Genomic DNA, 15,445 nt, shown 5'->3' on the forward strand with positions numbered 1-15,445 from the left:
TTCCATAATTAATTTTGACAATTTTATCAAATATGCCAATAAAAGATTTTACAATCTCCCCCTTTGGCAATTTGATAGACAAAATTAATTCAAAAAACCTACAACACAAATGTTAGTGATAAGTAAAGAGAAAGGACTCCCCCTGAAAACATGCATTAACTTATAACAAACATGTAAAGAGACTAGACTTAACTCCCCCTCAAAATTAGAAGGTCTAGAGTTAAACAAAACAACAAACAAGCAGGTTTTTGGAGTATCTACTCTCCCCCTTTATGTCTTTCAAAGAAGCCAAAGAACAATAAACCATAAAACAAAAAAGAGAGGATCAAAGTTTAATTGAAAAAAAAAAAAAAAAAGCTAAAATGAAATTAAACGACTGGATCTTTGGACAGGGATTGAATAGCCTCCAACACAGAACATTGCAGTCCTTCAATTAACATCACTCGAGCAGTCAAAGAATCAACAGAGGCGCGAACAGCAGCTATTTCTGTTGCAACAAGTCCTGAATCTGTGGCAACAGAGGAGGAGGCATGAGGAATGTCATCCGAGGCAATCTTCAGAGATTGAGGCTTGACTTTCTTGGAGGATGGAGGAGCAGTGGCTTCAGTAGGAGGAGCAGAGGCCTTGTAGGAAGCAGCAGTAGTGGGTGCCACCAAGTCTTCTTGATCACGTTGGAGATCTTTTTTCTGCATACTCAACACTTTATAAATAACTTGAGGAAAAGGAAGATTCAAGTTTTTCCTATTACCTTTGCGAAACCCAATGACTTGATCATGAATAACCAAAGCCAAATTTATACCAAGACCGGTCCCCACCTTGTACAAAAATGATTCCATATCAAAAGAGATAGTGGCGGTGTGAGAAGTGGGCTTCCAATTTGTTGTGGCAAACTTATGGAGGACAGCATAAGTGTAGGTGAGATTGGAGACCGAGATGACTGTATTAGATGGCCATACGATTTTTTGCCCTACCAATTCAGTGATAACCATGTCCTTGTCAAGAGAGGCAACATCATCATCATCCTCGACATCAAGGGGAAGATGCAAAGCAAGGGCAATGTCTTGAGGAGAAAACGAGAACCAATGGCCCCTAACAAACACTTTATTATACAGAGAAGATTTAGGTTCAATAATTTCATTAGTAAGATTGGCATAGAATTCCTTGACTATTCTATCCACAAAACCAGTAAATTTGACCTAAGAACCTGTCCATTTTCGATCTTGAAGCATTGTTAGCACACCATAGGGCCGATGATCACTCAAGACATAATTTCTCTCAATGATAAATTTCCTTTGAGCGTATAGAACCATATCACGAGCATTATCATTATAGCAAAAAATGGAAGAGTAAGGTTTGAAATTTACACCTGAACGTTTTTGAGAAGGTGTAGGATCAGAAATAGGTTTCTTCCCTTTAGCCTTGGGTGTCAAAGGAGTTGCAATTTGGTCTGAGTCAGATTCGGCTTCTTGTTCAGAGGGGACAATGTCTTCTTTTTCTGGCTCATCAGACTCAGCCTCTGATTCTGCATTGTCAGGAACCGTTTCATCAGATAAGGTGGTATCATGGGTTGCTTCAGATTCAGACTTTTCTTCCTCAGGGTCAGATTCGGAGGAAGACAGAGAAGGGGGATGAGCCTTCAATTTTTTCTTGGCAGCAGACAAGGGAGAAGAAGACGCGTCCAACCCCAATTTCCTTTTGGGAGTGACAGAATTTTTCTTGGACTGGCTCGGCTTCAAGGGCAATTTGAGCAACCCAGCAGCAGCAGCTTTGGAAGAAGATGAAACAGATTTTGATTTTGCCCTAGCCGCCATAGAAGAATCAATCGGAAGAGGAGATGGGTCCTTGGCTCGAGAGGGCACCACCACTTCAGATGGTGGTGCAACATCGACAATGTCAGCCGAGATATCTGGAAACACCATGGGGTGTTCATGAGAGAGGGAAAATACCTTCTTGCGCGCCTTGGATTTGCAAGATTTCCCAACAGATGAGGCAGGTGCTGGAACAGATGGAGCCGCCGTTGACACAGATGGAGGAGGCAAAGGAGATGGCACCTTTCGGGATTGAGAAGCAGGGATCTTCTTGGAGGAAGCACCACGAGTTCTAACCATTTTTTCTTCTCTGAAAAACAGAAAGCACTTACAAAAAAATGAGAGAAAAAAAAATATTAGAAGAAGAAGAAGTGACTGAGTGAGATCGTGGGTGAGAAGAAATAGGGTAATGGCAAGCCTTTTTAAATACACCACTTACCCAATTTGGACACCCACGGCAATAAAAGGTTTCCCCGTTTTTTAAAAAAAGTTTAATTGAAACAATAAAAGGAAACAACCTTTAATACACACGATCTTCATACAACTTACCCTTTTTTTTATTCAGTTTATGAAAATATAATATTTATAAAATCCCAATCCAAAAAAAGGTAACCAAAAAAAAAAAAAATACCCCACACAATCTTCTTATTGACATTTTTCCCCCTTTTTTAAAAAAAAAAACAATTTTAAACAAAGTACAAGACAATAAAGATACAAATCATGGTGTTATACCCAAAAATTGGAGATCAATGACGTGGCAATAGAGGTGACAAATGGCAGTACATGGTTCGTAAAAGACACATTAAATAGTCAATAAATACATTGACTCCTCAGAGTTGTGATAAAGGGACCCGGTAGACTGACGAAGAATTTGGACTGCTTGAAAGATGTCATAACCAAGCCAAGTGCACCTTGGTCCGAGGAGAGCTAAGGAGAGTGCATCCTAGGAGGCTAAGGAGAGTGCATCCTAGGAGGCTAAGGAGAATGCATCCTAGGAGAGCTAAGGAGAGTGCATCCGAGGAGAACTCAAGAGAGTGGTCCTAGGAGACCCCAAGAGAGTGGTCCTAGGAGACCCCAAGGATTTGGTCCGAGGAGAAACATGGCATGCTAGAGGAGAGTGCCATGTTAGAGGAGAGAAGTGCATGTCCTACCACCATGCACGTCCGACCAACAAATGTTTGTCCTACCACCATGCACATGTTCGACCAGCACTTGCATGGGTGGTCAGTAGGAGGTGGATCAACTAGCTAGAGGAGACTAAGTCAAGATTCCCATAAACAACTTCAACAAGATATGCGGGAATCTCTCATTCTTCCCACAAATGGGGGGTTTGTTACATTTTGAATTTTAAATGTTTCTTTGTAATTTAAATGTAATAAATATAATAAAATATCCCGGTTCTAGGGGATACCGTATGTATGACCCTAAGCCTATAAATAGAGGGCTTATGGGATGAGAGAGGGGCTTCTTCTGCTTCTTCTTTCTAGAGAGAGAAAATTTGGGTCTGAGTATTCTAGAGAGAGAAAGTGTTGGCATTTGAGAGAATCCTTGTATTTTTGCAATCTATACTGAAGAAACTTAGTTGGCTCAGTCCATCTGATCTTGAGTACAGATCTATAAATCACAACTCTAAGTGGATTAGGCTATTACCAACAATCGGGGCTGAACCACTATAAAATCTCTTGTGTTATTTACTTTTCTTGATTAAACTGTCTGTTGTCGTTTTTATTTCTCTTGAGGGTTTGTCGTTATTGACGTTCTCACGTCATTGGCTAAAAACACAGTCAACACATGGTATTCCAAATTGATAAAGATGACAAAAATAAATTCCTTGGAGACAAAGAATATATTAAATCACACAAAATAAATGCATAATTTCACAAAATTACCACAATGATTCGGTCCACCATGAATTTCCTTGTCAAATATTATTTATTATTTTTTTTTTTTCATTTTATATATATACACAAAAATAAAACTCAACCAAAAAATTCTGCTTTGATCAATGTGAGTCATCCTGATAAGAATAAAATCAAGCAAATGAAAATAAGTGTTAGTGTATACCATGGATAAGAACACTTGTGAAAATAAAAATTAGAAAGAATATTCGAGAGAAATAGACCACAATTCAGTCACAAGCACATATTCTTAAGTGAATCAATTGACATGTATGAGTCTTACACACATTTTTTTTAAAATTTTTATAAATTGTGTACAATTTTTATTGCATTGTTTCAAGCATAAGTGTGTGACAGTGTATGCAAGGGAACATTGCCCAATGACAAATAAGTCTTTTTCGAAATTAAAAATAATTGTAACCCGTGAAGACGCTGTCACACTACACCAGTGGTAGCCCTTTTCTATGGTAGCGTATCCTCTTCATAACTCTGAATTACAAAGTTCCAACTTACTCAAAAGACGGCTTTCACACACTGATGTAGGTAGCTCTATTCTTTCACAGGAGCTTGAAACAATGCTACACAAAAGGAAGCTCAAACATTAAATATTAATTAATTTACTCGAATATGCCTAAGAGGAATTGATTAAATTTCTCTCAAGAATATACAACCAAAGGTTCATAAACACAAGTCAGATTATCCAGCTTGACACACAACAAAATTTTCAAATTGATTGACAATTTTCTTAACCTAAAATAACACACATTAGATCAAGCGGACAACACCATAACAAGAAAATTTAAAGAGAACAAACCCCCAAAGATTTTCGAAGGAAATCAAAGCGAACCGAATCAAGAGCTTTAGTAAAAATATCAGCAATTTGTTTATGTGTTTCAATATATTCCAAGATAAGAACTTTATTTTCAACTAATTCTCTTATGAAATGATGACGAATATCAATATGTTTAGTATGGGAATGTTGCACAGGATTTTTTGAAATATTAATTGCACTTGTATTATCACAAAAAATAGTTAAAGTGTCAAGATCAAACCCATAATCCATCATCATTTGCTTCATCCACAAAAGCTGTGCACAACAACTTCCCGCTGCAATGTATTCGGCCTCAGCTGTTGAGAGAGAAATAGAATTCTGTTTCTTGTTGTGCCAAGAGACAAGATTATTTCCCAAGAAGAAACATCATCCACTAGTGCTTTTTCTGTCATCAGTGTTACCTACCTAATCAGCATCACTAAAACACACTAGATTAGGGTTAGTTTTTTTTTTAATACCAAATACCATAATCAGCAGTCCCATGAACATATCGAATGATTCTTTTGACAGCTGCAATATGAGACTCCATGGGATTTCCTTGGTACCTGGCACACACACCAACACTATAACTCAAATCAGGTCGACTAGCAGTGAGATAAAGAAGACTACCAATCATGCCCCTATACAGTGTAGGATCCACTTTGACACCATTTTCATCTTTGGATAGCTTCACAGTCGTTCCCATTGGTGTTTTGGCAATCTTTGAACTTTCAAGTCCAAACTTTTTCACCAAGTTCTTAGCATATTTGCTTTGAGAAATAAATGTGCCGTCATCTAATTGCTTGACTTGCAAACCTAAGAAATAGGTCAATTCTCCCACCATGCTCATTTCAAATTCCTCTTTCATTTGTTTCACAAATACCTGCACCTCATTGTCAGAAGTAGAACCAAACACAATATCATCAACATAATTCTGAGCAATAATTATGTTAGATTTAATATTTTTGATAAACAAAGTTTTATCTACTCCACCCCTTTTGTATCCATGAGAAACAAGAAATTGAGAGAATCTTTCATACCAAGCCCGAGGGGCTTGCTTCAAACCATATAGAGCTTTCTCCAATTTGTAAACATGATCAGGTGCATGGGGATCTTCAAACCCTTTGGTTTGTTCAACATATACCTCTTCATTCAAGATCCCATTGAGAAATGCGGATTTGACATCCATTTGGAACAACCTGAAACCAATCAAGCAAGCAATAGACAATAATAATCTAATTGATTCAAGTCTTGCAACAGGTGCAAATGTTTCATCAAAGTCTATTCCTTCCACTTGTGTGTATCCTTGTGCCACTAATCTTGCTTTATTTCGCACAATTGTACCAAATTCATCAGATTTATTCTTGAAAATCCATTTTGTGCCAATAATATTTGTATGCAACGGTCTTGGCACAAGGATCCACACTTTGTTTCTAAAAAATTGTTCCAATTCCTCCTGCATAGCTTTAATCCAATTTTCATCAGTTAAAGCTTCTTTCACATTTTTAGGCTCAATTAGAGATAAGAAACAAACAAATTGAACAACATTACTAAACCTTCTTCGTGTTACCATACTGTCTTTTGGATTTCCAAGTATTAAATCTGCTGGATGATTTAACTTAACTCTTGTTGATGGCTCCTTTTGGACTTCATCCAAAATAATATCTGGAAATTTCTTTTCTGTCTGTCCAGAATCTGTTTCATCGGATTCGCGATTTGTTGGAACAGATGGATCAAACGTTGCAACAGTAGTATCACTGACACAGGCTTCTTCGTGTTTTTCAGTAGGTTCATCAATAAACCTTTCAATTTCTTCCTCAGTAGAAAACTCAGAAAAATCCCTGGAATCATCAATAACAACGTTAGCCGACTCCATTACAGTTTGGGTTCTCATGTTATACACACGATAAGCCCTACTGTTAATGGAGTATCCAATAAAAACACCTCCATCACTCTTAGCATCAAATTTACCAAGATTTTCTCTATCTCTCAAAATGTAACAAACACTTCCAAAAACATGAAAGTAAGCCACACTTGGTTTCTTACCTTTCCAAATTTCATAAGATGTTTTAGATGTACCTGGACGAAGAAAAACACGATTTATGATATAGCAAGCAGTGTTAATTGCTTCTACCCATAATCGTTTGGTCATTTTTTTGCTGTTTAGCATTACTCTAGCCATTTCTTGAAGAGTGCGATTTTTCCTTTCTACAACTCCATTCTGTTGAGGAGTTTTGGGAGCTGAAAACTCATGAGAGATACCTGCAGACTTACAAAAATCATCATAGACAGAATTCTCAAATTCTTTACCATGATCACTTCTTATACGAACAATTTTTCCAATGTTGCAATCTTTTTCAACTTTTAATTTCAAGCAAAGAGTTTTAAAGGCATCAAAAGTGTCAGATTTTTCTTTCAAGAAATCCACCCAAGTATATCTAGAAAAATCATCCACACAAACAAAAATAAACCTTTTCCCATTTAAACTCTCAATTTGAATTGGACCCATAAGATCTATGTGAAGCAATTCTAAAACTTTCGAAGTGTTTATGTCAGAAATACTTTTATGTGTAATTTTTCATTGCTTACCAAGTTGACAACTCTTGCACTTACCATCAGACTCTTTACCAAGCTTAGGTAAACCACGAACACTCCCTGCATGTGACAATTTTTTCAAGGTTTTGAAATTTATGTGACCAAGTTTAGCATGCCGCATATCAGTGTTATTACTCACAATAGATTGACACATAATAGATGGCAGAAGAGTGTATCAATTGTCATTAGATCTATAACCTTCAAGAACATTCTCACCATTCTTGTTTAAAACAAAACAATTCTCTTTATCAAAGTTAACAGTATAACCTTGATCACAAATTTGACTTATGCTTGGAAGATTAGCTTTAAGACCTTCCACAAGTAACACTCTTTTGATTCTAGGCAACCCTTCAAAGTTAAGAGTACCCATACCAAGAACATTACCTTCAATTCCATTGCCAAAAGTAACAGACCCACAATGCATAGGTTTTATGTCTGTAAGAATAGATTTGTCACCTGTCATATGTCTTGAACAACCACTGTCAAAATACCAAAAATATGAAGAAGCAGATCTATCATATTCACTAGTAAAACCAGCAAAACAATTATTCTTTTTTATCCATATTTTCTTTTATTGAACATTTTCCTTTTTTACTCTTTTGAAATTATCAAAATAATTGAATTTTTCAAAATATTCATTTTTAGCAAAATTCATAAGAGTAAAACACTTAGGACGAATATGACCCTTCCTACCACAAAAATGACAGATTGGAATGAATTTTTCGAACTTACCATTGGATTTACCTGCTAATTGTGTCCTTTCTGTTGGAACAATCCGAGTACCGGATACAACAGATTTCAGTGAGGATGACACAGAAACATCAGACTATAGCATCCCAGGCGAGATAAAGACAGTTTTCTTTGATTTTTGAGAACTTGAAGCACCAAGTCCCACATGACTTCTTTGACCTGAATTCTGTATATTCTCAAAAACAGTTGAACCGGAGTTAAGCACTCTAACATTTTTCTCAAGAGTATCTAAATCTTTAGACAACTTATTAATTTCAACATTTTTTGAAATTATTTCTTTTTCAAAATTTTCATTTAAATTAGTAAGTTGTTTAATTTCAAAGGATAAATCTTTATTTTTGCTTACCAATGACCGATTTTCAGAACACACTTTCACCCATGAACCATACATCTTTTTGTAAGATTCACTCAAGGACTCATCATTCAATTCAGATTCATCACTATCAGAATTTTCTTCATCTTTTGAAACATTATTCAAGCAAACAATTTTTTCATTTTTAGATTTAGAAACAGGTAAAATAGAAGTGAGAGTGACATTACCTTCCTCATCTTCACTACTTTCAGAGTCATTATCACTCCAAGTAGCAATCATACCTTTTTTGTTCTTTTTCAAAGTATTTGCACACTCAGACTGGATGTGACCAAATCCCTCACATTCCCTGCACTGAATACCCTTTTTATTAGTTTGGAAAGGTTTAAAAGAAGAAGGATTACCTTTTGACATCTTGCCATTGAATTTCTTGTTTCCTATCTTATTCATATATTTTCGAAAATTCTTTGCAAGCATTGCCATTTCATTATCACCATCTTCATCATCTGAGACTTCCTTTTCAGTGCTCTTGAAAGCTATGGTTTTCTCATTTTCTTTGGAAGCACTTGGCTTGTCTTTTTGACGAATCTTTTGATTTAACTCAAAGGTACGAAGTGACCCCATCAGTTCTTCTACCTTCATAGTACTGAAGTTTTTTGCCTCTTCCATAACAGTGAGCTTAACATTGAACCTGTTAGGAAGAACTCGAACGATTTTTCTAACAAGAACAGAATCATCAAGTTTTTCACCAATTGCAAAATACTCATTAGAAATATCAGATAATCTCTCATAAAATTCAGATAGTGTTTCAGAATCAGACATTCTAAGGTCATCAAACCTAGTTTGTAACATAATAAATCTAGACCTTTTAACATCTACAGTTCCTTCGAACTGAGTTTGAAGAATTGTCCAAGCATCTTTAGCCGAGACACATGAGGAAACAAGTTTTATAAAACTTTCTCCAACACCATTAAATATGGCATGAAGAGCTTTATTATTATAGCTGGATCATTTTTCTTCTTCTGTATCCCAAATAAGTTCAGATTTTACAATTGTGCTTCCATCTTCACCTTTTTCAGTAGGAGGTGACCATCCAGACAGAATTGCTCTCCATGCTTTCTCATCTTGAGCTTTTATGAAAGCTCTCATCCTAACTTTCCAATATGGATAGTTTGAGTCATTCAGGAATGGAGGTCGAGACACCGAACTACCTTCTGCAAAGAAAGACATTTCACACAAAACAAATCAAACGGAAAATAACCACAAGATCTCACTAAGAGTTTAGTGAACCGCTCTGATACCAATTGAAATTCCATTTTTTAGGATTACCAACTTAATTATTCAAATTAAATAATTAATTGTTGGACTGTTACAGAAATGTTTAAACAGACCCAAAAACTGTTTGAACAGAAACCAGATATGTTTAAACAGATTGTGACCAGAAGATAAAAACGAACATAAAGTAAAGAACACACGAATTTTTACGTGGTATCAACAATCTTTGCAAATTGCTACTAGTCCACGAGGCCACGCCCAGATAATGAAATTTATTAGAAGAATATCTAAACGATTACAAAACCAAATTGACTTATACAAATAAAGACTCCCTCTTGAATTTGTCGCAACTGTTGTAATCTAAACTCCTAATCAAATTTCTGAAGTGCTAAGATCTTGAACTCCCTTCAAATCATAACACTTGCACTTTTCCTCCCGAAAAGTGACTCACGAACAAGACTTCTCCCGAAGCTTGATGACCAATGTCCAAGTGTGTTCAACCTGCACAATTAACACAAAGAAAACAATACAGCAGTACACTGTAATAAACCACTAAGAACTTGCTGGACTCAAGTTCTTCACAAAATAAAAAGTCTCTCTAAAACTTGAGAAATATTTGGAAATAATACACCAAGAGAGATAATCAAAAACCAGCGACCTAAGGATGATTATATACTTTTTAGAATCCCTTTAGGTCGTGGAAAACAAATCAGAAATCAAACAGCCAATAAATGAAAAATCTTCCAAAACAAGAAAGTCAGAATCTGTTCAAACAGACTGGCAATCCGTTCAAACAGATTCATTGAACCTGGATAGTTTTTTCAACCCAGTTTCCTTAAATAAATAAGGAAATAATATCTACATTATCACTGCAAGCTGTACACGATTTCTGGGCAACCAAATCAGATCAACACATAAAAATAAATAGCAATAATTTCCAATTCAAGAAAAATATATTCTTTTATAGGAAAATATATATTTATTTTATTAACACATAAAAAAAAATCTGAATATAGAAAGACATATTTCAACAAAACAGGAAACTACCCATTTTCGAAATTCACCACAAAATATTACAAAACAGGAAACTACCCATTTTGAAAATACCACTCAATATATTTCGAAAATACATTCCATAATTAATTTTGACAATTTTATCAAATATGCCAATAAAAGATTTTACAAAAGAAATTGCAGAAAAATAAATGCATAACGACATATGCTGGTTCAGCCCAAACTCATGGCCTACTTCTTGTCTTCCCTTGAGAATTCCACTATAGAAAAATCTTTTACAACAAGATGTAATCACACAAAGATTACACAGACTACTCCTCCAAGAACCGAGTAAAACACTACTGCTCACAGTTCTTCTTTACAACTTTACAAATCTCTCACAAGACAAAAAGTATTTTCTTCTCAATTCTCACAAAAAGAAAACTCTTCAAGAACTCTCTTCTAAATTTTTTGTTTTCTGTTTCTCACAATAGCATAAGTAAAAAAACTAACTACTAAGATGAAGAGCACAACTTCTTATATAGCTAATTAAAGAGTACGTAACTTATTTTCTCTCTAGTCAAATCTTGTTGTAACAACAAAAACTAACTCTCCTTCTAAGTAAGAGAGGTCACGTGACAGTAAGGGTGGATTACTAAATTCAGTGGCGGAACCAGCTTTCCAACATAGGAAGGGCCAATTAGTATATGGGGGCCACATTAGTGATGATTTATATATAATTTGTTGAATGTGTATATTTTGTTGCTGAGAAAAAAAAATCTATGATTTGGGGGGGCCATGGCCACCTCTTAACTATATGTAGGTTTGCCATTGACTAAATCCACAATTTCCACCTATTCCATACTTGTTGTCAGGAATTCCTCAAGGGGCACTGTATTGAACGGCTTTAAGCAAAGTTGTAAGACCTAAAGGCTCAGTTATTGAGTAAGATGGTGTTCTCCAAGGTGGATCTTTGATCTGATTATTACCAGCTAAAGATCATGGAAAAGGATACATAGAAGACTGTTTTTATATTAGATAAGGGCACTGGGAGTGTTGAGTTATGTTTTGAGGTTTTGGTTAATGCTAAGTTGTTTTTATGAATTAGATGAATAGAGTATTCAAGAATTATCTTAATTGGATTTGTGATCCTCTTGATCGATGGTTTTGTGGTATATTCTCGGTTGGAGAATTACCAAGGTCGAGGAACACCTTTGAGGGCAGGAGTTTCTTTGGACAGGCAGGATATTATATGTAGGAAGAGTTTGAGTCTTCTTACAGATCAGAACCAGCTGTAGGTTGTTATGACACCTCAGTGACAGGGAAAGGTGATTGCCTATGCATCATGCTATTTGAAGGATATGACCAGAACTAGAGTAGAGTTACTGGTGGGCCAGGTAGCCAACTTTATACTTGAGATTATTATTTCAGAAAGGATCAAGGAGAATAGTTAAGTAACCCATAGATGGGAGAATTGAGAAGAAAGTCTTAGCTGGATTAGCTAAGGATTATGCAGTGTCAAGTATGAGTTTATTGTGGTATAAGGATCGGATTTGGAATTCGATGGACACTGGGATTAAATGGGAGATTCTGGATGAATCTCATACTACTCTCTTATTCTCTTCATCCAGGCATCATGAAAGATGTATTATGATATGAAAGCTTTATAGTGGTGGCCTGGGATGGAGAGAGACATGACGAAATACATAACAAAGTTCTTAACCTGTTAGCAGGTCAAGACAGAGTATCAAAAACCAGTAAGGCTATTACAGCCTTTGTGTATTCCATAGTGGAAGGACATTGCGATGGGTTTCGCGGTGGGGCTTCCCAGAATAGTGGGTCAGCATGAGTTGGTTTGGGTCATTATGGACTAGTATTTAAAGTGAGTTCACTTCTATCAGTAAGGATAAGTAACCCAGTTGATTAGTATACATACCTCTATGTGAGAGAGGTAGTACGCCTTCATAGAATTCAAGGTCTATCTTATCAGATGAAGACTCTATTATTACTTCCAAGTTTTGGAAAGGTTGCAGAAGACGATGGGTATACAGTCGGAATTTAATACAGTTTATTACTCTCAGACTGATGGTAAATCAGAGAGAGAGTTATCCAATTATTGGAAGGGCATCTTATGAGATGGGTGAGATGTTATATTTGGATCCTGAGGTAGTTCGGGGGATCGTTGAGGTTTTTGAAAAGGTTAGAGCTTGGATGCTCACTTCTCAGAGTAAATGAAAATGTTATATTGATTTGAAATGCAGAAACATGGAGCTCCAAGTGGAAGACTGTATCTTCCTTAAAATAAAACCATGGAAAGGGGTGAGGAGTTAAGGGCAAGTTGAGCCCTAGATTAATATCACTACAAGAAAAAACAGTATTCATAACACTTAAAAACTGCTAACCGGGAGTATTGATAACGCTTATGAAAACGCTAACATAGCCCCTGTTATTAAAAGTCCTATCCTTTCTATAACAGTATTCGAATGTTATGTTCGATGTTATCTTAAACTATTCAATAACACATTTTTAGTTGCTATAATATTCAAATAATAACATTTAGTTAGAGTATTTGGTTATAAATTTGACGTTTAATCTTATACTTTTTGCATAACACTTTTCAACGGTTACATTTGATTATTTTGATAGTGTTTTTAGTTTATTATATTATATAAATCATAATGATTTGTTACGCTTATAATATGTTTCTAAATCATAACATATTAAAAGTCTAGTAATAAAATTTTGTTACTTTAGTGTGGATAATATATTTTTAATTTTATTTTGATAAGTATACTTATAAGGTTTTTTTTTTAATTAAAAGAATTTCATTATTGTATTTTGATAAAAAAAAATAAAAATTAATCATAAAATGTAATTCTCAATAGATTGATAAACCATAAGTATTACATTAAACAATAACGAATTCAAATCATGAATGTGTCTACTTCACGAGATCGTAGTTCTAACTTAAGTTTGAAAGCATAACATAATAAAGTTTCATAATCTTGAACATTTTTTACTTCAAAAATGAAAAATAGAAACATTACAAGATACACAAAAGTAAACCATGCATGAAACTTGCTCCGTCCTTCAATTCATCATCCTTTGTGCACTTGTCTTTGTTGTAAGTCCATTTGCTTAGCTACAACAAAATTTAAATAATTAATGCTTCAACCTAAAGTTAATAGTAAACTAAAAGAGTACATAAAAAAAGTTGATTCATTATACTCTTGTTTTCATTGTGATATCGGCTTGCTCAACTACATAAGAAATTAAATGATTAATACTCGAACTCATACCTGATAGTGAACTGTAAAATAGAACAAATAGAACTACTAAAAAAAATGAATCAACAATTGTCATGGATGGTTTCCCTTGATTTTATGATAATTATCTTGAGTGCCTAATTTCATAGAGAGTATGAAAAGATTCCAAGACTTAAAGTTGCCAATATGCAGTGGTTTGGCAATCAATGGCATTTCAATAGAGATGTCTACTTGATAAAAATGATAGAACGATTACAAATTATGCACTTAGATACCAAAGTAGAAATATCTATTTCCACTAAGATACTAGTGATGAAAACCTATATTTCTCGATAGTAGTGCTTTGGCAAATTATCATAAGATAAATTTGATCAAAAAAAATATAATCTTATATTTTTAATATTTATATACTAACTGAAGTATAATTTGGTTGTGATAATCTCACCTGTATTCTCCCTGCAAGCATTTCAAGGGAAGGATTCATTATCAAATTCTTAAATGTGACTCCATGAGTAGTGGCAACTAGTTGAATACCACATTCGGTAATCATGCTAGCAGCCATAGCTTCAAGTTTTGTGCCAATTTCATCAATTACAAAAACTTGACACGTGATTTTCAACGACTTCAATTAGTGCCTGAACAAATCAATATATGGAAATGAGCATCCATAAGATGCAAAAATAATTATATAAATATGACTCATTGAGATTCATCCATACTTATTAAGATATATATTGGGGATTTTGATTCCAAACAAGAACAAACACTGACTATTTAAGAAAAATGCTCAACCTAAAGCTAAGAACACACATGTATGTATATATAAATCACCCAACTAATCCCCAACAACCCATAAACCATTTACTTGTATTAAAGCTGTTTGTTGAAGTAAGAACTGAATAAATTGATAAGATGAGTATATTTGTTCAAGTAAAAGTGAAATAAACCCAAAAAATTCAAACACCAACTCTAATGAATGAAAGCCAAGGAAGAAAGTTCAAAAAAATACTTAATATAGATAATAGGAAATTACCAAAAAAGAGCAAACTACTTTATAAACGTCATATATTCTTCTGAAAAACACTTGAGATTAGAGCAAAATTTTGAAAATACATCTCAGCTATCATTATCATGTAGTCAGTATCATCTTTTATGTTTCAAACACATAAATTTGTTACCAAGTAAGATTCAAATAGGTAAGAATCATACAAGTTACTACATAAGAAAGGATATAGAACCCACAATTTCTTAAACCTAATCAAAAGAAAGAAAGAAAATGAAACATTGATAAGAAACTATGAAAAAAAATCACACAAATAAATTAATCACAAAATAACATCAAAGACTAGAAAATCGTTGAACCTGAAATATATGAAACATGAATCATAAAAAGCACAACCTTTTATTTACTCTCTTGCTAACTAAACTATGAAAAAGAAACAACAAGGTTTGTACATGAAAAAAAAAGAAAGTTCAAAGAAAAGTCCAGCAAAAAGAGTTACATAATTCTCTTCCAATTCATCAGTCTCTTTTTTCCATGTGTCTATACCTTTCAACAAAGCTTTAGTAGATCACAAACATATGAAAATCAAAATCAATATCAATATCAATAAATACACACATAATTTATAATTTGGCCAGATATTACAATCACAAACATAAAAAATATTACTTAATTTATTTTAAGATGTGATGAGTTATAGATGAGAGGCAAACCCAGCTGTAAAAAGAACCTCCAT

At 34.5% G+C, this 15,445-nt stretch overlaps 1 protein-coding gene across 1 annotated transcript; it reads right to left on the reverse strand.

The window, feature by feature from the left end:
• Positions 1-368: 368 nt before the first annotated feature.
• LOC133806645 (uncharacterized) lies at positions 369-14,268 on the reverse strand. Its single transcript, XM_062244741.1, has 4 exons — positions 14,152-14,268; positions 13,740-13,750; positions 1,205-2,118; positions 369-1,099 (listed from the first exon to the last, which is right to left on the reverse strand). Exons 1-4 carry the CDS (start codon positions 14,266-14,268, stop codon positions 369-371), a joined length of 1,773 nt encoding a protein of 590 aa, XP_062100725.1.
• Between the last annotated feature and the right edge of the window lie 1,177 nt (positions 14,269-15,445).

Source organism: Humulus lupulus, chromosome X (genome assembly GCF_963169125.1).
Source record: "Humulus lupulus chromosome X, drHumLupu1.1, whole genome shotgun sequence".
Taxonomy (NCBI): Eukaryota; Viridiplantae; Streptophyta; class Magnoliopsida; order Rosales; family Cannabaceae; genus Humulus; species Humulus lupulus.

Bases quoted from the DNA above. Each gene is read 5' to 3' on its own strand.
- LOC133806645 (XM_062244741.1), bottom strand. From the start codon at position 14,268: ATGGCTGCTAGCATGATTACCGAATGTGGTATTCAACTAGTTGCCACT. The intron at 1,100-1,204 runs GTTCTTAGGTCA...TGTATAATAAAG, and splicing joins TCAAGATCGAAAATGGACAG to TGTTTGTTAGGGGCCATTGG.